Genomic DNA, 22,349 nt, shown 5'->3' with positions numbered 1-22,349 from the left:
CCCAGCGCCTCGGAGCTCGGACTGGGGTCCGGTCCCCGCGGCCACGATTGTTTGCACCTAAGTGATGGAGGCTCCGAGACCCAGGGCCCATGCCCTGCCGGGGACGCTTGTCTGCAGGGCTGCGTTGCAACCCTGGGCGCACGTGGAGCTGTAGCCGCGCAGGCTGGGGGAGCGCAGAGAGGGTCGGGCTTCCCCGGGCGCGCCCACGGGGCGGGGCCGAGGACGGGGACCAATGGCGCGCGCGTGCTGGTGGGGGTGGGGACAGGCTCCGGGCCTGGCATCCCGGTAGCCGCAGCTGTCTTTTCCGGCCCCCGTGCACTCTCCGCCCGAGGCGGAGCCCCCCGGCTCGCGGGGATCCCCCGAGCGCTGCGTCCTGCGGGTGGGTGAGTGAGTGCCCCGCCGTCCCTGAGATGTGGGGTGCACCTGGCTGGGGAGAAGGAGATCTTGGCTCCTTTGCACCCCAGCGGGCGCAAAGGGGCAGGAGCCCGGGTTGGGGGAGGAGGAGGAGGACCCGGGGACCTTGTGTCGCTCTGTGGGAACCGGTCTGTGTTTCTGTTTTGCTAGTCGAGGGGTGTGTTTGGGTTGGTAGAGTTTGTAGCGGGGGTGCCTCGTGTGGATGGGAGGAATCTGGGGAGGCTAAGGCGGGGGGCGGGTTTGAGATGAGTTGAGGGAGAGGATTGACGGAGGGTGGGATTTTGAAAGAGTTGGAAGTTTCTTGGGTGCGGTGATTGCATGGGGGGTCTTGGTAGGGGCAGCTTAGGACACCGAAGGAGAGGATGGCGAAGGCTCTCCTGCCCACAACTTACTTCCCTTTTGGGAGATTTGCTTCCTCTTGCATTGCTAGTTAAGGAAGGAGAAGCTGGAGAAGCCTGTGCCGTCAGAGAACCTTTGCCCCTTTGCAGAACCGGTGCCATCCCTAGTCTCAGGAACATAAGGGAAGGGATGGCCCCCAGGAGCCAGGAGTGGCCCTGAAACTCTTTCCGACAGGTTTGGGGTACCACTTTTTTGTGGAGCAGTGGCTGGTACCATTTGCAGCCCCATGGGCTCTTTTTAGTTGCCAGTAAGCAGGGTGTGGGTTCGTTCCTGTTTCCTTGTGGTTGTGTCTCTTTTTGTTTTTTTCTTGAGACAGGGTCTCACTCTGTCACCCAGGCTGGAGTGCAGTGGCACGATCTCGGCTGGCTACAGCCCTAAGCTTCCAGGACGCAGGCGATTCTTGTGCCTCAGCCTCCCAAGTAGCTGTGATTACAGACCCTGGCTAATTTTTTTTGTTGGTTTGAGACAGTCTCACTCTGTCACCCGGGCTGGAGTGCAGCGGCGTGATGTTGGGCTCACTGCAACCTCTGCCTCCTGGGTTCAAGCAGTTCTCCTGCCTCAGCCTCCCAAGTAGCTGGGACTATAGGCATGAGCCACCACGCCTGGCTAATTTTTGTATTTTTAGTAGAGACAGGGTTTCACCATGTTGATCAGAGTGGTCTCGAACTCCTGACCTCAGGTGATCCGCCCACCTCGGCCTCCCAAAGTGCTGGGATTACAGGCGTGAACCACTGAGCCTGGCCAATTTTTGTATTTTTAGTAGAGAGCAGCTCTCTCTTTTGGGGAGGCTTCGGGGTGTTTGATTAGTGGTCTTTGGGGGTGGGTGGGCCCTGTGGGGCTGCTTTTGATGCAACATAATCTCCTTTGCAGGTCACCTAACCCATTTGTGTCTTCCTCTACCTGTGCTCAGCCATGGCCAGTGAGAGCTCACCTCTGCTGGCCTACCGACTCCTGGGGGAGGAGGGGACGGCCCTCCCTCTCAATGGGGCCGGGGCTCCTGGAGGGGCATCTGCCCGGAAGCTGTCCACCTTCCTGGGTGTGGTGGTGCCCACTGTCCTGTCCATGTTCAGCATAGTTGTTTTTCTGAGGATTGGTGAGTGGGTTCTGGGGCGGGTGTGGACTAACTGTAGTATGGGAGGACATGATGGGGAGAGGTGGAGATGGGACTGGGATGAGAGTAGGAAGGGGACCCAAGAGAAGTGGTTGGCTAAAGGGTTTGGGGAGGGGCTCCCTGTGGGCTTGCATTTAGCTCCACCCTGGAGCTCTGCAGACCCAGGGGGTGGGGGATATGGGGTGTGAGCCCCTGTGACCTGACTCACTGCTTCTGCCTCAGGGTTCGTGGTGGGCCATGCGGGGCTGCTGCAGGCCCTGGCCATGCTGCTGGTTGCCTACTTCATCCTGGCGCTCACCGTCCTCTCTGTCTGTGCCATTGCCACCAATGGAGCTGTGCAGGGGGGTGGAGCCTACTGTATCCTCCAACATCGATGGACTGGGGTCTGGGCTGTTCTGCCTGCTCGGGAGGGTGTGGAAGGGGCCATTACCTTTGTTGGCTCAGGGGCGAGACAAGTGTTTATTTTCATTCTTAAAATTTTTTTAGGCTGGGTGCGGTGGCTCACACCTGTAATCCCAGCACTTTGGGAGGCTGAAGTGGGCGGTTCACTTGAGGCCAGGAGTTCGAGACCAGCCTGGCCAACATGGTGAAAACCCGTCTCCACTAAAAATACAAAAATTAGTTGGGCATGCTGGCACTTGCCTGTGATTTCAGCTACTCAGGAGGCTGAGGCATGAGAATCACTTGAACCTGGGAGGTGGAGGTTGCAGTGAGCCAAGATCGCATCACTGCACTCCAACCTGGGCAGCAGAGCAAGACACTGACTCTCAGACTGCAGTGCAGTGGCGCCATCATAGCTCACTGCGGTCTTGTCTTCCTGGGTTCAAGTGATCCTCCTGCCTCAGCCTCCTAAGTAGCTGGCACTATAGGCATGAACCACCACCCCTGTTTAATTTTTAAATTTTTTGTAGAGATGGAATCTTGCTATGTTTCCCAGGCTGGTCTTGAATTCCTGGCCTCAGGTGATCCTCTTGTCTCAGCCTTCCAAAACGCTGGGATTACAGGTGTCAGCCACTATGCCTGGCCTGGCAGGGCAAGTTTTAATAAATGTGCAGCAGGCACGCTCGTATAATGAAGGAGATCAACATTGCCCTACATGTTAATGCCAATTTCTAGTCTAACAGTCTCATCTGTTAGGCAGTGATTGTTTTACAGATGCAGAAACTGGCACTCAGAGGGTATGAGTGACTTGTGCAAAGCCACATGGCTGGGGCCTGGCTGCACTCAGGTTAAGTGCCTGGAGCTATGGCAACTTCCTTACGTCCATTTCAGTCTCTTTTCCCTTAACGCTTCCACTTTCAGTCATGATCAGCCGCACATTGGGGCCCGAGGTCGGGGGCAGCATTGGGCTCATGTTCTACCTGGCTAACGTGTGTGGCTGTGCCGTCTCCCTGCTGGGACTGGTGGAGTCTGTGCTTGACGTCTTCGGGGCCGGTCTGTGCTCTGTCCGATCTGGGCAGTGCTGCGGGTTTGCAGGGTCTGGGAGTGTGGGATCATGAGGGAGAAGGTCCTCTACAGGAGAGGGGCAGACTGAGCCATTACCTTGGCTTTCTGGAGCTTCTGCTGTGTGGCCAGCATCGTGCAGGAGATGTGGACATCCCTGAGATTGTTCTTGCCTGCAGGGAGCTAACCGTCTAATCGGAGAGACCAGGCTAAGATTCTTAAAATTGACAGAGACTACCAGGGAGAGCTAAGATGCTGGGATGGAGCTAAGAGGGAAGTGGGGAAGGTGGTCTCTCTGACAGCAGGTGGGTAGAGGGGGGCTTGTCTTGCTTTATGTCATGGTTGGGGCTGGGTACCTTCTTTTTTTTTATTTTTTATTTTTTTATTTTTGAGATGGAGTCTTGCTTTGTCGCCCAGGCTGGAGTGCAGTGGTGCGATCTCCCCTCACTGCAAACTTTGCCTCCTGCGTTCAAGCGATTCTCCTGCCTCAGCCTCCTGAGTAGTTGGGATTACAGGCACTCACCCCCACGCCTGGCTAAGGATTGTATTTTCAGTAGCGACGGGATTTCACTGTGTTGGCCAGGCTGGTCTCGAACTCCTGACCTCAAGTGATCTACCTGCCTCAGCCCTCCCAAAGTGTTGGGATTACAGGTGTGAGCCCTGGCGCCCTGCCCCCCTTTTTTTTTTCTTTTTTCTTGAGGCAAGGTCTTACTCTGTCACCCAGGCTAGAGTGCAGTGGTACCATCTTGGCTCAATGTAACTTCTGCCTCCCGGGCTCAAGCGATTCTCCCACCTCAGCCTCCCAGTAGCTGGGACTACAGGCATGCCTCCCCACGCCTGGCGAATTTTTGCAGTTTTTGTGGAGTCGGGGTTTCACAAAGTTGCCAAGGCTAGTTTTAAACTCCTGGACTCAAGTGATCCTCCCACCTCAGCCTCCCAAAGTGCTGGAATTATAGGCGTGAGCCGCCCACCATGCCCGGCTGGTGGGGTGCCTTAGGATCGGGCCTTCTAACTCTGTCCCTACCTCTTTCCAGATGCCACAGGGCCCAGTGGGCTCCGGGTCCTGCCCCAGGGCTACGGCTGGAACCTGCTGTATGGCTCCCTGCTGCTGGGCCTTGTGGGTGGGGTCTGCACCCTGGGAGCTGGCCTCTATGCCAGGGCCTCATTCCTCACATTCCTGCTGGTCTCCGGCTCCCTGGCCTCTGTGCTTATCAGCTTTGTGGCTGTAGGGCCGAGGGACATCCCCTTGACCCCTCGGCCTGGCCCCAATGGCTCCTCCCTGCCACCCCGGTTTGGCCACTTTACCGGCTTCAACAGCAGTACCCTGAAGGACAACTTGGCTGGTGAGCTGGGCACTGCCGTGGCAGGAATCTCGGGGCGAGGGGTGGGCAAGCGTCAGGGCTGGGCCCTTAAAAAATCTCTGGATGAGCACAGGTGTCAGAGGGAATGGGCAGGAGGTCTGGACTGCAGAGCAGTGCAGTTTAATTCAGGCCTGTCTAGCATGTGTTTGGCCAGCGGGGCAGGAGGAAGCCCACAAAACAGTCCCTGCTTTAGAGGAACTTGTGTTCTAGCTGAGGAGAGACGTGCATTTAGGAATCAGTTAAATAGCACAGTAAGGCCCAGCATGACTTTAACAGATCAGGATCTCCCAGGAGTGGAGAGAGGGAGGCCTGACTATGGGCTGGGGAGGGCAGGAGCCGGGGAGCTGGAGGTAGCCTGAGATAGATGGGTGGGGGATTCAGTCAGGAGCTGGGAACAGAGAGGGAAAGCACCTCAGGGAAGAGCTGGAGACTGGGTGTGGGGGCTCACATCTGTAATCCCAGCATTCTGGGAGGCTGAGGCAGGAAGATCACCTGAGGTCAGGAGTTTGAGACCAGTCTAACCAACATGGTGAAACCCTCTCCCAGTCTCTACTAAAAATACAAAAATTAGCTGGGCACGCTGGCTTGCACCTGTAGTCCCAGATACTCAGGAAGCTGAGGGAGAATTGCTTGAACCTGGGAGGTGGAGGTTGCAGTGAACCGAGATTGCGCCATTGCACTCCAGCCTGGGTGACAGAGCGAGGTTCCATCTCCAAAAAAAAAAAAAAAACCAAAAACCATAAAATAAAAATACAAAAATTAGCCAGGGGCAGTGGTGCACTCCTGTAGTCCCAGCTATTCAGGAGGCTAAGGCATGAGAATCGCTTGAACCCGGGAGGCAGAGGCTGCAGTGAGCTAAGATCGCCACGCCTGCACTCCAGCCTTGGCTTCCGAATGAGATTCTGTCTCAAAAAAAAAAAAACAGGCTGTGTGCGGTGGCTCACGCCTGTAATCCCAGGACATTGGGAGGTCGAGCTGGGTGGATCACCTGAGGCCAGGAGTTCGAGATCAGCCTGGCCAACATGGTGAAACCCCATCTCTACTAAAGTTACAAAAATTAGCCAGGCGTGGTGGCGGGCACCTGTAACCTCAGCTACCTGAGAGGCTGAGGCAGGAGAATCGCTTGAACCAGGGAGGCAGAGGTTGCAGTGAGCCGAGATCACACCACTGCACTCTGGCCTGGGTAACAGAGCGAGACTCCGTCTCAAAATAAATAAATAAATAAATAAATAAAAAAAAATTAAAAAGTTAGATGGGCGTGGTGGCGCACACCTGTAGTCCTAGCTACTTGGAAGACTGAGGCAGGAGGATCGCTGTAGCTCAGGAGGGAGAGGTTGCAGTGAGCCACTGCACTCCAGCCTGGGTGACAGAGCGAGATCCTGTCTCTAAATAAATAAATAAATTTATAAATAAATAAATAAATAAAAGAGTATGGATTAGGGTCTGGAGGGAGGAATGTCAGAGCATTAGGGGGACGTGGCAATGTGTCTGGCTGACCCAGGGCCAGTGCAGGGGCAGGCTGGTGTTTTAGTGAGTACGGTGCAAGGGGACCGTGGGAATGTGTGGAGAGGGTGGCTAAGAGGCCTGGATCCCCGAGAGGGATGCTGATGCCCTCTCCTCCGTGGGACGATCCTCTTAGCTGGCTACGCTGAGGACTACACCACAGGAGCCATGATGAATTTTGCCAGCGTCTTTGCTGTCCTCTTTAACGGCTGTACAGGCATCATGGCTGGGGCCAACATGTCAGGTGAGAGTCCCTGCCTGCTGCCTCCTGGGGGTTTGGGGCTGCCACCGTGAGGGACCCAGGGGGACGGTGGGAGGGCTGACCTCGCTCCCTCTGCTCCCCCCTCTCCAGGGGAGCTGAAGGACCCCAGCCGTGCGATCCCTCTGGGCACGATCGTCGCTGTCGCCTACACCTTCTTCGTCTATGTCCTGCTTTTCTTCCTCTCCAGCTTCACCTGTGACAGGTGTCTGGGGAGGGACGGGGATGGAGTGTCAAACAAGATTGGTGCATCTGGGTCACCAAGGGAAGCACAGGCTGGGGGACTGGGGAGCAGAAACCCAGCTTGTTGGAGTGGAGGGAAAATAGGGGGAGGGTAGCTACCAGCGATTGACAACCTGTAGCCAGCAGCTGCCATGGACCCAGTACTGTTGTAGGCACTTAGCTTGCAAGTGAGGGTGGCTAGTGACTTTCTACCCAGTTTGCATTTCCACAAATATTTGGCCTTTTGTGCATATACCGTTAGGTATGACAGCCAGGTGCGGTGGCTCACACCTGTAATCCCAGCACTTAGGGAGCCTCAGGCAGGAGGATTGCTGGAGCCCAGGGGTTCCAGACCAGCCTGAGCAACATAGCAAGACCCTCCCCCCAAATACAAAAATTAGCCAGGCGTGATGGCAAATGCTTGTAGTCCTGGCTACTTGGGAGGCTGAGGTGGGAGGACTGCTTGAGTCCAAGAGGTCGAGGCTGCAGTGAGCTATGAGTACAGCACTGCACTTTAGCCTGGGGGTTGGAGTGAGACCTTGTCTCTTAAAAAAAAGAGAAAGGAGGCCGGGCGCGGTGGCTCAAGCCTGTAATCCCAGCACTTTGGGAGGCCGAGGCGGGCGGATCACGAGGTCAGGAGATCGAGACCATCCTGGCTAACACGGTGAAACCCCGTCTCTACTAAAAAAATACAAAAAAAAAACTAGCCGGGCGAGGTGGCGGGCGCCTGTAGTCCCAGCTACTCGGGAGGCTGAGGCAGGAGAATGACGGGAACCCGGGAGGCGGAGCTTGCAGTGAGCTGAGATCCGGCCACTGCACTCCAGCCTGGGCGACAGAGCGAGACTCCGTCTCAAAAAAAAAAAAAAAAAGAGAAAGGAATGACCGCTGAGTGATTAAATCCAAGGCCGCCCAATGAATACCAGGCATATCCCTTTAGCACATTTGATATCTGAGTCTGATCCTTAAGATCAGGGCTGGAGATTTTCCTACCCCATGACGCATGATCATCTGTGTCCAACTTTCCCTCCTTCCTAGGACCTTGCTGCAGGAAGACTATGGGTTCTTCCGCGCTATCAGCCTGTGGCCCCCACTGGTGTTGATCGGAATCTATGCCACCGCGCTCTCAGCGTCCATGAGCTCGCTCATCGGCGCCTCCCGCATCCTCCATGCCCTGGCCCGGGATGACCTCTTTGGTGGGTTCTCTGCCTCATTGCTGGCTCAGAGCACGCCCTCCCTTGTCTGTTTGTCCATCACAGTTAGGCCCCGGCTGATGGGTCTGCTGTGGATTCTGTTTTTCTAGGAGTGATCTTGGCGCCGGCCAAGGTTGTGTCCCGGGGCGGAAACCCCTGGGCGGCTGTACTGTATTCTTGGGGCCTGGTGCAGGTGAGCCGCCTTCTTCAAGGGGCCCTTTCCCTCACCCCACCAGCTGGCAGGATGGGGCGCAGTTAGATGCAGGCTGGAAGACAAATGCAAAGGCAGATGTGTATGCACTTGGCTGTGCACTGGCACTCTGCAGCGTTCACTGGCACTTTGTGGGGTTCACCAGCACTTTGCAGGTTGCCCCAGTGCTTCGCAGGGTTCATTGGCACCCTGGGGGGTTCACTGACACTTTTTGGGGTACACGGGCATTTGGCAGGGTTCACTGACACTTTGTGGGGTGTATTAGTATTTTTCAGGGTTCACTGGCACTTTGTGGGGTGCCCCAGCACTTTGGGGGATTCACTGGCACTCTGTGGGATGTACCAACACTTTGTGGGGTTCACTGACACTTTGGAGGTTTGGTGGCACTCTGTGGGGGTGCACTGGCCCTTTCTGGGGTTCATTGACACTGGGGGTACACCGGCCCTTTGCAGGGCTCATGGGCACTTTTCAGGGTTCATCGACACTTTGGGGTGCACTGGCCCTTTCTGGGGTTAATTGACACTTTGGGGTGCACTGGCACTTTGCATGGTTCACTGGTATTTTCCAGGGGTTCACTGACACTTTGGGGGTACACTGGCACTTTCCGGGGTTCATTGACACTGGGGGTGCACTGGCACTTTTAGGGTTTAATAGCATTTTGGGGGTTGGGTTCATTGATACTTTGGGGGTGCACTGGCGCTTTGCAGGGTTCACTGGCACTTTCTGGGGCTCATTGACACTTTGGGGGTACACTGGCACTCTGGTGTTCACTGGCATTTTGGGGGTACACCGGCACTTTGGATCAATGCCTCTTGGCCCCTGCCCAGCTGGTGCTCCTGGCCGGGAAGCTGAACACGCTGGCTGCCGTGGTCACTGTCTTCTACCTGGTGGCCTATGCCGCTGTGGACCTGTCCTGCCTGAGCCTGGAGTGGGCCTCGGCCCCCAACTTCCGGTGAGAGACTCAGAGGCCTTTGTCCCCAGAGAGAAGAAGGAAGGAATGGAAAAATGGGGAGGACTCAGGCTCAGGTGTGGGGTTGGGGACAGCAGCCTCGGGTGCGGCCAGCCCTGAGTTTCTGTCTCTCTTCCCCTCCATGCCCGCAGCCCCACCTTCAGCCTGTTCTCCTGGCACACCTGCCTGCTGGGGGTGGCCTCCTGCCTGCTCATGATGTTCCTCATCAGCCCTGGTGCGGCCGGTGGTTCCCTGCTCCTCATGGGTCTCCTGGCTGCCCTGCTCACCGCGCGAGGAGGCCCCAGCAGCTGGGGCTATGTCAGCCAGGCCTTGCTTTTCCACCAGGTATCCCCGCGGAGCTGGCGGGGTGGTGGGGAGACGGGAGGTGGTCAAATAACCCCCCGTCTTTTTGGCTGGAGTTGGTGTTCCCGTCCAGGAGGTGCTGAACAGGGCTGTGTATTTGATCCTGCCACTTCCCCATCACCTCACCCATGTACCCAGGTGCGTAAGTATCTGCTCCGGCTGGACGTCCGGAAGGATCACGTGAAGTTCTGGCGGCCCCAGCTGCTGCTCCTGGTGGGGAACCCCCGGGGCGCCCTGCCTCTGCTGCGGTTGGCCAACCAGCTTAAGAAGGGGGGGCTCTACGTGCTGGGCCACGTCACCCTGGGAGACCTTGGTGAGCTGCCCTCCCACTCATTCACTCACTCCCATCCTTCTTTCCCCCTACCTTTTTTTTTTTTTTTTTTTTGAGATGGAGCTTCGTTCTGTTGCCCAGGCTGGAGTGCAGTGGGATGATCTTGGCTCACTGCAACCTCCACCTCCCAGGTTCAAGTGATTCTCCTGCCTTAGCCTCCTGAGCTGGGATTACAGGCACACACCACCATGCCCAGCTAGTTTTTGTATTTTTAGTAGAGAAGGGGTTTCACCCTGTTGGCCAAGCTGGTCTCGAACTCCTGACCTCAAATGCTCCACCCACCTCGGCCTCCCAAAGTGCTGGGATTGTAGGCATGAGACACCATGACCAGTCCCCCTCCCCCTGTTTTTTTTGAGACAAAGTCTTGCTCTGTCACCCAGATTGGAGGGCAGTGGTCCCATCATAGTTCACTGCAGCCTCAACCTCTTGGGCTCAAGCAATCCTCCTGCCTTGGCCTCCTGAGTAGCTGGGACTATAGGTGTGAGCCCCTAGGCCTGGCTAATTTGTAGAGATGAGGTATCTTTATGTTTCCCAGGCTGGTCTGGAACTCCTGGCTCAAGCAACCCTCCCACTTTGGCCTCCCAAAGTGCAGGGATTATAGGCATGAGCCATGACACTAGTCCCTCTTCTATTTTATTTTATTTTTTAAATTTTATTTAATTTTATTTATTTTATTTTATTTTTATTTTATTTTATTTTATTTTTATTTTATTTTATTTTTTATTTTATTTTATTTTATCTTTTTTTTTTTTTTTTTTTTTTTTTTTTTTTGAGACGGAGTCTTGCTCTGTCGCCCGGGCTGGAGGGCAGTGGCCGGATCTCAGCTCACTGCAAGCTCCGCCTCCCGGGTTTACGCCATTCTCCTGCCTCAGCCTCCCGAGTAACTGGGACTACAGGCGCCCGCCACTTCGCCCGGCTAGTTTTTTGTGTTTTTAGTAGAGACGGGGTTTCACCGTGTTAGCCAGGATGGTCTCGATCTCCTGACCTCGTGATCCGCCCATCTCGGCCTCCCAAAGTGCTGGGATTACAGGCTTGAGCCACCGCGTCCGGCCTTATTTTATTTTTTATTTTATTTTATTTTATTTTATTTTTTTGAGACAGAGGCTCGCTCTGTTGCCCAGGCTGGAGTGCAGTGGCCGGATCTCAGCTCACTGCAAGCTCCGCCTCCCGGGTTTACGCCATTCTCCTGCCTCAGCCTCCCGAGTAGCTGGGACTACAGGCGCCCGCCACCTCACCCGGCTAGTTTTTTTGTATTTTTTAATAGAGATGGGGTTTCACCGTGTTAGCCAGGATGGTCTTGATCTCCTGACCTCGTGATCCGCCCGTCTCGGCCTCCCAAAGTGCTGGGATTACAGGCTTGAGCCACCGCGCCCGGCCCCTCTTCCCATTTTATTTCCTTCCCCATGACCCCTCCAAGCAGCCATAGCCCTGCCTTGGCGCATCTGTGATTTGGACTCTAGGAGACATTGAGTTTGGCCAACACTGGCTACCTTCCTTTCCTTATCTTCTCTGTAGACTCCCTCCCCTCGGACCCTGTACAGCCGCAGTACGGGGCATGGCTCAGCCTGGTGGACCGGGCCCAGGTGAAGGCTTTTGTGGATCTAACTCTCTCACCCTCTGTGCGCCAGGGGGCTCAGCATCTGCTGCGAATCTCCGGCCTCGGTGAGCTGCTCCTCCCTGGATGCCCTTGGCCCTCCTCTGTGGCCACTTCACATCTCCGCTCCCCGCCCCTAGAGAGTCAGCCGCAGATTGCAAACTGCAAAAGGACCTTATAGTCAAGAGCAGATAAGACAGTGCTCAAAGATAATAGCCTCAGACAGTGTGTGATAAAGTCTAATAGGAGATGCTAGGGACTGGCAATGCTGTTGCGGTTTTTTTTTTCCTTTTTTTTTTTTTGGAGACGGAGTCTCGCTCTGTCTTGCCCAGGCTGGAGTGCAGTGGCACGATCTTGGCTCACTGCAGCCTCCGCCTTCCAGGTTCAAGTGATTCTCCTGTCTCAGCCTTCTGAGTAGCTGGCTGGGATTACAGGCGTGTGCTACCACGCCTGGCTAATTTTCGTATTTTTAGTAGAGATGGGGGTTTCACCATGTTGCCTAGGCTGATCTTGAGCTCCTGACCTCAGGTGACCCACCCGCTTTGACCTCCCAAAGTGCTGGGATTACAGGCACCTGACCTTTCTTTCTTTTTTTTTCTGACCCAAAAATTGGGGCATGGGCACTGAAGAGTGTATTTTTGGGGACAATGGAGCATTATTTGAATCTCCAGCTGCCTCATCAAATCAGGTGGTTTTTAACCACCAGCGTTCAGAGAAAGGCATGCCAGCCACTATGCACTGATATGGCCGGCAAAGGTTTTGCGGAGAGATGGTAATTCAGCCAGGCTTTGAAAGGGGTTGGGATGTAGGAGAAGTAACTGTCTCTCCCGCCCCGCCCTGACCCGAAGCCACAAAGGATGCTGGAGGCTGTGTGGGGCGGACGCTTGTGGATGGAGCAGTGAATTCTCAGCTTTTAGCGCTGAGGCCACCAGGGTTATCTGTGCTCAGTCACTGCCTTCTCCCTTAATCCTGGACCAGTACCTGTCACCAAAGTGCAGGCTTCCTTCTCTATTCAGAGTCTGGCTGAAGTTCAACAGTGCTGGACATTGCCCAGTTCAGTGTAAATCAGAACCCTGGGAAATACTCAGGAGGGGGCATGACTAGTTTATTTTGCAAGATCAGCTGGAGTTCACACCTGCTGAGATGTGCTGGGGTGTCGCCAAGCATCATTGACCCACAGAGTGTCTGAGAGCCTGGTCTTCACTTTTTGTGCAGAGACCACAATGCTCATGAAAGTTTTCCTGTGGAAGATACCAGGTCGGTGCAAAAGCAAATGCGGTTTTTGCTTTTTTTTTTTTTTTTGGACAGGGTCTCACTCTGTTGCCCAGGCTGGAGTGCAGTGGCACGATGTTGGCTCACTGCAACTTCTGCCTTCCGGGTTCAAGTGCTTCTCCCATCTCAGCCTCCCAAGTAGCTGAGACTGCAGATACACGCCAGCATGTCTGGCTAAATTTTGTATATTTTTAGTAGAGATGGGGTTTCACCACATTGCCCGGGCTGATCTTAAACTTCCGACCTCAGGTCCGCCTCCGTCTCCCAAAGTGCTAGGGTGCCATTTTAATGGGAAAAAAAAACCGCAATTACTTTTGCACCAACCTATTCCAATAAAAGGAAAAGTATTTCCTTTAAATGGTGGATTCTCCTATCATAGAAAATTTGACTTACGGGTTGAGCAACGTTTGCTTCATGAGAAGACGTCTCCACGTCTCCCTGTAACTCTCCGCGTCTCCCTGTAAACTCAGCCTGGTTCAAGGGGGCAATTATCCGATTCCACATGGGTTGTTCAAAAATTAAGAACCAAGAGCTTGTCAGCAGGGACTTGGAGCACTGTGGTTGGCACGTGCCCAGCTCGGTGGCTCAGAGTGTGGCCTCTCATGCTGGGTGGAGGCAGATTGCGTTGACCTACCTGCCCCAGTACCTACCAGCCATGAGCCTGTGGGCAAGTGACTTCATCGCTTGGTGCTTTGGGTTCCTTATCAGTAAAAAGAGAAGACTAAATAGTACCTACCTCATAGCATTACTTCAAGGTTCAAATAAGTTAAAATACAAAGTGCTTTCTATAGGACACAGCCACTGGTAAGTGGATACCATGCAATGAACCACCACGATTAGGGTTTTGCAGTAAACGCTACTAGGGTTAGGGTTTACTGCAGTAAACATACTGGGTAGCCCTGGTTCTTTTTTTTTTTTTTTTTTTTTGAGATAGAGTCTTGCTGGAGTCTCACTCTGTTGCCCAGACTGGAGTACAGTGGTGTGATCTCAGCTGACTGCAACCTCCACCTTCCGGTTTCACGCAATTCTCATGTCTCAGCCTCCTGAGTAGCTGAGATTATAGGCACCCACCACAGTGCCTGGCTAATTTTTGTATTTTTAGTAGAGACAGCATTTCACCGTATTGGCCAGGCTGGTCTCAAACTCCTGACCTCAGGTGATCTATGTGCCTCAGCTTCCCAAGATGCTGGGATTACAGGTGTGAGCCACTGCGCCCTGCCTGGTCCATTTTCTCATCTTTCCATAGCAGAGTCTGGGACGCTATTACCCTGGGGATTCAGGTCATCAGCTTGGCTGATCAGGGTGTCTGGTTTGCACAACTGAGTCAAACTCTCATCTCCTACCATGAAACAGATGCCCCGCTAGAAGCCGGGAGTGGACAGCGTCCTACTCTCTCCGCAGAATTGGAGTGCTCATTAGTGGCAAGAATCCTAATGCGAACTTTGCCTGTTTAAGTGGAGGAGATTAGTCACCGAGATAATAAAATAAATGCATGTGAAAGTGTTTAGGAAAAATGAAAAGTCATTATGCAAATGTGCAGAATGTTGCCGTGAGAGCCCGTACACAGTGGGAGTGTCATACCTATGGCTGACACACATTGCTGTCAGCGTGTGGGAGCGTGGTGTAAACTTAGCCTGTGAGCCTGACTCCTGTCTGTTCCTGCCTTCCCTGCTCTGCCCCCAGGTGGCATGAAGCCCAACACGTTGGTCCTGGGTTTCTACGATGACGCTCCACCGCAGGACCATTTCCTGACAGACCCGGCTTTCTCTGAGCCTGCAGACAGTACCAGGGAGGGCAGTTCCCCAGCTCTGAGTACCCTGTTCCCTCCTCCCCGGGCTCCTGGGAGCCCCCGGGCTCTCAGTCCCCAGGACTACGTGGCCACGGTGGCCGATGCCCTCAAGATGAACAAGAATGTGGTGCTGGCCCGGGCCAGTGGGGCCTTGCCCCCTGAGCGGCTGAGCCGGGGGTCTGGGGGCACCTCTCAGCTGCACCACGTGGATGTGTGGCCCCTCAACCTGCTGCGGCCCCGGGGTGGGCCCGGCTACGTGGACGTCTGCGGCCTCTTCCTACTGCAGATGGCAACCATCTTGGGCATGGTGCCCGCTTGGCATAGCGCCCGGCTCCGGATCTTCCTGTGCCTGGGGCCTAGGGAGGCGCCTGGGGCGGCCGAGGGGCGGCTGCGGGCGCTGCTGAGCCAACTGAGGATCCGGGCTGAGGTGCAGGAGGTGGTGTGGGGCGAGGGGGCTGGGGCTGGGGAACCCGAGGTGGAGGAGGAAGGGGACTTTGTGAACAGTGGGTGGGGAGATGCGGAGGCAGAGGCCCTGGCACGCAGCGCCAACGCCCTGGTTCGGGCCCAGCAGGGGCGTGGCACAGGAGGAGGGCCGGGTGGGCCGGAGGGTGGGGACACCGAGGGCCCCACCACAGCCCTCACCTTCTTGTACTTGCCTCGGCCGCCCGCCGATCCCGCCCGCTACCCCCGATACCTGGCGCTACTGGAGACTCTAACCCGAGACCTGGGCCCCACGCTGCTGGTTCATGGGGTCACCCCAGTCACCTGCACTGATCTCTGATGCCCCTGCCTCCAGGGCTGGGTAGAGAGGGCCCAGGCAGGTGGCCCATCCCGATCCTGAGGAGGAGGAGGAGGAGGAGGAGGAAGAGGAGGAGGAGGAGGAGGAGGAGGAAGAGGAGGAGGAGGAGGAAAGCACTGTGTCCCGTGGCCCTGCCCTTGGGACGTGGAGCCCAGGGGAGGTTTGAAGGGGATCATGCCACCTCCTTTGACAGAGGGACTCCAGCACACTAACTCTGGGCGCCTGTCCCCACTGTGCAGGGGAGGGAGTCCGCAGCCTCCCTTCACTGGTGCCTTGATGCTAGGGGCCAGGCCTCCGTGACTCTGGGCTACCTCAGTTTCCCCATTTTGGCCAGACTCACCGGCCCACTGGGGTGGTGATGTTTTCGTTCTGTTTTATTTTTCTAACTCTGCTGACCATGAATAAAAGACCAAAACACTACAGGCTGGCTGAGCAGTGCTGGTGGGTAGCTGAGAGGGAGCGGGTGGGAAGGGAGAGCTCTGCAGAGGGGTGGAGATCGGAGCCTTCAGCCTCCCGCAGTGAGGCTGCCACGTGCAGGGCTGGGGCTCGGGGCCTGGACGCATCCGTGGACTTGGAGGCTGGCCCGGGCCTGCACCTCCCATCCCCAGCTGCCCACAGCCCCCAGTGACTCGGGCTCCCCGGGAGAGCCCTCCCCTCTTGGCAGGAGGGGGCTGACTCGGGGAGAAATGGCAGTTTAGGGCCTAGGGGGCCACGTGACCCTCCCCCAGGAATGTGGTGACGTCATCGGGGGCGTGGTCGTCCCCAAAATTAGGGAGGAAGAGGAAAAAAAAGACAGAAAAAGTTTTCTTTTCTGGAGTCCCAAACGAGGTGCGGGACGGAAGAAGGGTTGAAGGCCAGAGGCCCGGGGCTTCAAGACTGTTGTCTGGAGTCCCCCCGTTCCAGGCCATGTCGGGGCCCACCTGGCTGCCCCCGAAGCAGCCAGAGCCTGCCAGAGCCCCTCAGGGGAGGGCGATCCCACGAGGCACCCCGGGGCCTCCACCGGCCCATGGAGCAGGTAAGGCAGCCCTTGTGAGACAGAAGAGCTACCCGGCTGTGGCGCTCACCTCTGTCCTCCAGCTCCAGCCTCCCGCCCTGCCTGCTTCCTCTTACCCCTTCCCCAAGCCGGGGGGAACAGCCGCCTGCGCTCTCTTGGGACCCTAGGTTTGGGGGAGGAGGTAAGGAGGGGCAAAGAGGGCAGCTCCCCAAATGCACACCCCTCCTGTCCTCCGCCACCCCACCTTTGATCTCTCTTCCCTCAACCCAGCACTCCAGCCCCACCCCAGGGTCAATTTTTGCCCCCTCCCATCTGAGCAGTGTTACCAGGCCCCAGGGGGACCGGAGGATCGGGGGCCGGCCTGGGTGGGGTCCCATGGAGTACTCCAGCGCACGCAGGTGAGAACTGGGATTGCGGGGTGGGATGTGCGGCGTCCCCTAGAACCGAGTCTGGGGGACCCAGGACAGGAGAAGGCCTATGGTGATTTGCATTCTTCCCTGCTCTGGCTCCATCCTCAGGGGCTCCCTGCAGACAGGGGGGGCCTTCGCCCCGGAAGCCTGGATGCCGAGATAGACTTGCTGAGCAGCACGCTGGCCGAGCTGAATGGGGGTCGGGGTCATGTGCCACGGCGACCAGAGCGACAGGTGACTCTGCCCCTCCTCCCCATTGGCACCCTGCCCCCTTCTGTGGACTCTCAGACCCAGCCCGACCCCCCGATGTATGTGATGTGCACCTTAGCATGGAGGAAGCACGGCTGCAAGTACCAACATGTCAGCCACTTGAGGACGGGACCTTGCCAAATGCAAAAGCCTGTGTTTCCCCACACCCAGGGTCATTTCCACAAATGTGGGTCCTGGAGTGGGGGCCTTGCTTACGGCTTCTGGCCTGCGTTTCTCCTTAGGCATACGAGCCCCCGCCACCTCCTGCCTACCGCACGGGCTCCCTGAAGCCGAACCCAGCCTCGCCGCTCCCAGCGTCTCCCTATGGGGGCCCCACTCCAGCCTCCTATGCTACTGCCAGCACCCCAGCTGGTCCGGCCTTCCCCGTACAAGTGAAGGTGGCACAGCCAGTGAGGGGCTGTGGCCCACCCAGGCAGGGAGCCTCTCAGGCCTCTGGGCCCCTCCCGGGTCCCCACTTTCCTCTCCCAGGCCGAGGTGAAGTCTGGGGGCCTGGCTATAGGAGCCAGAGAGAGCCAGGGCCAGGGGCCAAAGAGGAAGCTGCTGGGGTCTCTGGCCCTGCAGGAGGAGGAAGAGGAGGCGAGCACGGGCCCCAGGTAAGCCCTGGGGAACTGGGATTTCGGGTCCTACAGGCAATGGGACACTGATTGGGTGGGATGGCTGGTGGTGTTTTAGGGGGCTAGTTTTTTTTTTGAGACAGAGTTTGCTCTTGTTTGCCCAGGCTGGGGTGCATTGGTACCATCTTGGCTCACTGCAACCTCTGGCTCACGGGTTCAAGTGATTCTCCTGCCTCAGCCTCCCGAGTAGCTGGGATTACAGGCATGCGCCGCCATGCTCGGCTAATTTTTGTATTTTTAGTAGAGACGGGGTGAGCCACCACGCCTGGCTAAGGGGCTGGTTTTGGAGCAGAGTCAGAGGTCTGGGATGTGGAACAGGTAAGGGTGGGGCCGTGGTATGGGGGAGCAGGATAGAACTGCTCACTGGGGCCAGGTACAGTGGCTCACACCTGTAATCCCAGCACTTTGGGAGGCTGAGGCGGGCGGATCACCTGAGGTTGCGAGTTTGAGACCAGCCTGACAAACATGGAGAAACCTCGTCTCTACTAAAAATACAAAATTAGCCAGGCATGGTGGGGCGTGCCTGTAATCCCAGCTACTCGGGAGGTTGAGGCAGGAGAATCGCTTGAACCTGGGAGGTGGAGGTTGTGGTGAGCCGAGATCGCACCATTGCACTCCAGCCTGGGCAACAAGAGCAAAACTCCGTTTCAAAAAAAAAAAAAAGAACTGCCCACAGGCCCCTGGGCTGAGATGTTCTCAGATGAGCTTTCTAGCTGGAATTGCCTGGCCACCTTCAGGGACATTACAGTAGTCCCCAGTCTTTTTGGCACCAGGGACCAGTTTTGGGGAAGACAATTTTTCCATGGACTGGGGAGGGCGATGGGAGGGGGATAGTTTCGGGATGATTCAAGCACATTACATTCATTGTGCACTTTATTTCTGTTATAATAATGGAACATACAATATATATAATTGTTTCATTATATATTACAATGTAATATATAACAACGTAACATATAACGAAACAATTATACAACTCATCATCATGTAGGATCAGTGGGAGCCCTGAACTTGTTTTCCTGCAACTAGACGGTCCCATCTGGGGGTGATGGGAGACAGTGACAGATCATCAGGCATTAGATTCTCATAAGGAGCTTGCAAGCTACATCCCTCGAATGCACAGTTCACAATAGCGTTCACACTCTTATGAGAATCTAATGCCCTGCTGATCTGAGAGGAGGCGGAGCTGAGGTGGTAATGCAAGTGATGGGGAGTGGCTGTAAATACAGATGAAGCTTTGCCCATTGCTCACCTCCTGCTGTGCAGCCCAGTTCCTAACAGGCCATGGCCTGGGGGTTGAGGACCCTGGTATTACAGAATCAGGAACTAGAGTAGGACCGAGCCCCTGATTCCCACCTTCCAGGTGCACCTGAGCCAGCCTCCAGAGGATGAGCTGGACAGGCTGACGAAGAAGCTGGTGCACGACATGAACCACCCGCCTAGCGGGGAGTACTTCGGTGAGCTGAGGCTGTGGAGCGGGTGGGGCGTGGGAAGGGAGGCTGGGAGACAGAGGCGACAGTGGCTTCCTGGGTCTGTGAAGACTGATGCTGTTTCTCCCTATCCTCAGGCCAGTGTGGTGGCTGCGGAGAAGATGTGGTCGGGGACGGGGCTGGGGTTGTGGCCCTCGATCGCGTCTTTCATGTGGGCTGCTTTGTGTGTTCTACATGCCGGGCCCAGCTTCGGGGCCAGCATTTCTATGCCGTGGAGAGGAGGGCGTATTGCGAGGGCTGCTATGTGGTGAGTGGCTGGGGCTGTGGGGAGGGAGTCAGCGACTGGATGCAGGGGGCTTCCATCCAAGGTGGGAACTAGAGCATCCAAGCCCAAAGGAGGAACGGTGCTAAAAGCCAGGTAACTGAAAGTGATGTACAAACAGAGAGGAATTCTGCAAGTATCAAGCAAGTAGCTTAACACTGGTGGCTGGAGGGAAGGATGCAGCTCTTACAAGTGTGGAGCGTCTTACAGTTAAAGAGAATGTGTTAGATTCCCACGACACCCCTGTGAGGCCGGTATTACTACTGATTCCTGTTCCTCTTTTTCTTTCTTTCTTTTTTAAATTTGAGACAAAGTCTCGCTCTGTTGCCCAGGCTGGGGCGCAGTGGCATGATCTCTGCTCACTGCAACCTCAGCCTCCCCTGGTTCAAGCGATTCTCATGCCTCAGCCTCCCGAGTAGTTGGGATTACAGGTGCCCACCACCACACCCAGCTAATTTTTGTATTTTTAGTAGAGACAGGGTTTTACCATGTTGGCCAGGCTGTTCTTAAACTCCTGGCCTCAAGCAGTCCGCCCACTCTGTCCTCCCAAAGTACTGGCATTACAGGCGTGAGCCACTGCACCCAGCCTGATGCCTGTTTTTCTCATAGTGGTTAAATACTGTGTGTAGTGCTGGGACCTGAACTCAGATCTGGTCAAGTCTGCCTTTCACCGAATTACATGCAGGGGGCTGCAGAAATTAGATGGCTGGGTTGCTGGGGTGCCTGTTGTGCTGCCATGGCTCCCGCCTGCTCCCAGACCTTCCTGCCTTCCTTCCCAACAGGCCACCCTGGAGAAATGTGCCACGTGCTCCCAGCCCATCCTGGACCGGATCCTGCGGGCTATGGGGAAGGCCTACCACCCTGGCTGCTTCACCTGCGTGGTGTGTCACCGTGGCCTCGACGGCATCCCCTTCACAGTGGATGCTACGAGCCAGATCCACTGCATTGAGGACTTTCACAGGTCAGGCCCAGGCTCCACCTCGTCTCACAATGTCTGACCTTTCCTGTCTCTTTCATCTCTTCATGCCCCAGTACTGTCTCTTCCTGTTTCCCACCCCTGGCCCTCCTTCATTCTTTGTTATTGTTATTTTTTAGAGACAAGAGTTTCACTCTGTTGCCCAGGCTAGAGTGCAATGGCAAATGATCATAGCTCACTGCAGCCTCCAACTCCTGGGCTCAAGTGATCCTCCCGCCTCAGCCTCCTGAGTATCTGGGACTACAGGTGTACACACCACCATGCCTGGCTAGTTTTCTTCTTTGTTTTTTGTTAGCTTTTTTTTTTTTTTTTTTTGAGATGGAGTCTCGCTCTGTCACCCAAGCTGGAATGCAGTGGCAGGATCTCAGCTCACTGCAACCTCTGCCTCCTGGGTTCAAGTGATTCACCTGCCTCAGCCTCCCAAGTAGCTGGGATTACAGGCGTGTGCCACCACGCCTTGCTAGTTTTTTTGTTTTTGTATTTTTTGTAGAGACAGGGTTTCATCATGTTGGCCAAGCTGGTCTCAAACTCCGGAGCTCAAGCGATCCACCTGCCTCGGCCCCCCAAAGTGCAGGGATTGCAGGCGTGGGCACCCAGTCTTCTTCTGTTTTTTAATAAAGACAGGGTCTTGCTGTGTTGCCTAGGCTGGTCTTGAACGCCTGACATCAAGTGATCCTCTTGCCTTGGCCTCCCAAAGTGGGAGGATTACAGGCTAGAGCCACTGCACCTAGCCTCTCTCATTCTCTGACATCATCCCTTCCCCAAGACCTAAGGTCATACCTCTGGCCTCCCTGAATCCCTCCTATGCCCCACCTTCTCTGGGTTCCATTGTTGGTGCCCTGCAACCCCAAGGCTTGATGGCCTTCTTGGTTCTCTTCCCCCGCAGGAAGTTTGCCCCGAGATGCTCAGTGTGCGGTGGGGCCATAATGCCTGAGCCAGGTCAGGAGGAGACTGTGAGAATTGTTGCTCTGGATCGAAGTTTTCACATTGGCTGTTACAAGTGCGAGGTCAGGGGCCCCCAGCACGTGCAAGGGGCTGGCAGTGTCTGCAGTGCTGGGTAGAGCACGAGACGGGGAACACAGAGGTCTGGGGCTGATGGAAATCTGTTCCTTCTTTCTTTTTTTTTTTTGAGATGGAGTCTCGATCTGTGGCCCAGGCTGGAGTGCAGTGACACGATCTTGGCTCACTGCAACCTCCACCTCCCGGGTTCAGGCGATTCTCCTGTTTCAGCCTCCTGAGCAGCTAGGATGACAGGTGCTGGCTACCACGCCTGGCTGATTTTTGTATTAGTAGAGACAGGGTTTCACCATATTGGCCAGGCTGGTCTCGAACTCCTGACCTTGTGATCCGCCCGCCTCGGCTTCTCAAAGTGCTGGGATTACAGGCGTGAGCCACCGCACCCGGCCAATTGTTGCTTCTTTTTCAACAGGAGTGTGGGCTGCTGCTCTCCTCTGAGGGCGAGTGTCAGGGCTGCTACCCGCTGGATGGGCACATCTTATGCAAGGCCTGCAGCGCCTGGCGCATCCAGGAGCTCTCAGCCACCGTCACCACTGACTGCTGAGTCTTCCTAGAAGTACCTGCTGGGTTCTCAGTTCCAGTTCCCATCCTTCGATCAATCACCCTCCCTGACATCCACCTGTATGACTTCATCACCAAATGCTGTCTCCTCTTTCTCCAATCAAGAAATAATAATCCCTCGAGTTTACAAAACACTTCCAAGTCTGCTGTCTCATCTGATTCTCCCAGTAGCCCATTACAAGCCCAGTTGTTGTTACTACCTGCATTTTTTTTCTTTTTTTTTGAGACGGAGTCTGGCTCTGTCACCTAGGCTGGAGTGCAGTGATGCCATCTTGGCTCACTGCAACCTCCGCCTCCCGGGTTCAAGTGATTCTCTTGCCTCAGCTTCTCGAGTAGCGGGGTTTACAGGCGCCTGCCACCATGCCTGGCTAATTATTTGTTTATTTTTTTGAGATGGAGTCTTGCTCTGTCACCCAGGCTGGAGTACAGTGGTGCAATCTCGGCTCACCGGAAGCTCCGCCTCCCGGGTTCACACAATTCTCCTGCCTCAGCCTCCCGAGTAGCTGGGACTATAGGCACCCACCACCATGCCCAACTAATTTTTT

The 22,349-nt window shown here is 55.6% G+C and overlaps 2 protein-coding genes across 6 annotated transcripts; both read left to right on the top strand.

Moving 5' to 3' along the window:
- The first annotated feature begins 257 nt into the window (after positions 1-257).
- On the top strand, positions 258-15,630 carry SLC12A9 (solute carrier family 12 member 9). Of its 4 annotated transcripts, none has more exons than XM_008018510.3 (14): positions 258-379; positions 1,684-1,906; positions 2,147-2,281; positions 3,227-3,358; positions 4,402-4,710; positions 6,368-6,475; positions 6,584-6,695; positions 7,748-7,905; positions 8,013-8,095; positions 8,941-9,065; positions 9,215-9,407; positions 9,564-9,738; positions 11,272-11,418; positions 14,306-15,630. In XM_008018510.3, exons 2-14 carry the CDS (start codon positions 1,726-1,728, stop codon positions 15,190-15,192), a joined length of 2,745 nt encoding a protein of 914 aa, XP_008016701.2. In that variant the 5' UTR covers positions 258-379; positions 1,684-1,725; the 3' UTR covers positions 15,193-15,630. The 4 variants fall into 4 exon arrangements, with proteins under 4 accessions (XP_008016701.2, XP_008016702.2, XP_008016700.2 ...); XM_008018511.3 differs by having other exon boundaries at positions 275-383; positions 1,724-1,906; XM_008018509.3 differs by having other exon boundaries at positions 276-383.
- Positions 15,631-15,753: 123 nt separating this feature from the next.
- TRIP6 (thyroid hormone receptor interactor 6) lies at positions 15,754-21,938 on the top strand. 2 transcript variants are annotated; one of them, XM_073012733.1, is made up of 9 exons: positions 15,754-16,225; positions 16,525-16,602; positions 16,723-16,848; positions 17,106-17,477; positions 18,862-18,955; positions 19,066-19,235; positions 20,033-20,211; positions 21,113-21,233; positions 21,656-21,938. In XM_073012733.1, exons 1-9 carry the CDS (start codon positions 16,217-16,219, stop codon positions 21,785-21,787), a joined length of 1,281 nt encoding a protein of 426 aa, XP_072868834.1. In that variant the 5' UTR covers positions 15,754-16,216; the 3' UTR covers positions 21,788-21,938. The 2 variants fall into 2 exon arrangements, with proteins under 2 accessions (XP_072868834.1, XP_008016704.2); XM_008018513.3 differs by having other exon boundaries at positions 16,475-16,602.
- Positions 21,939-22,349: the final 411 nt, after the last annotated feature.

The sequence above is a fragment of the Chlorocebus sabaeus genome, chromosome 28 (genome assembly GCF_047675955.1).
Source record: "Chlorocebus sabaeus isolate Y175 chromosome 28, mChlSab1.0.hap1, whole genome shotgun sequence".
Lineage (NCBI taxonomy): Eukaryota > Metazoa > Chordata > Mammalia > Primates > Cercopithecidae > Chlorocebus > Chlorocebus sabaeus.
Note: the sequence above shows the minus strand (reverse complement) of the source record. Positions and strands in the feature narration are given on the sequence as shown.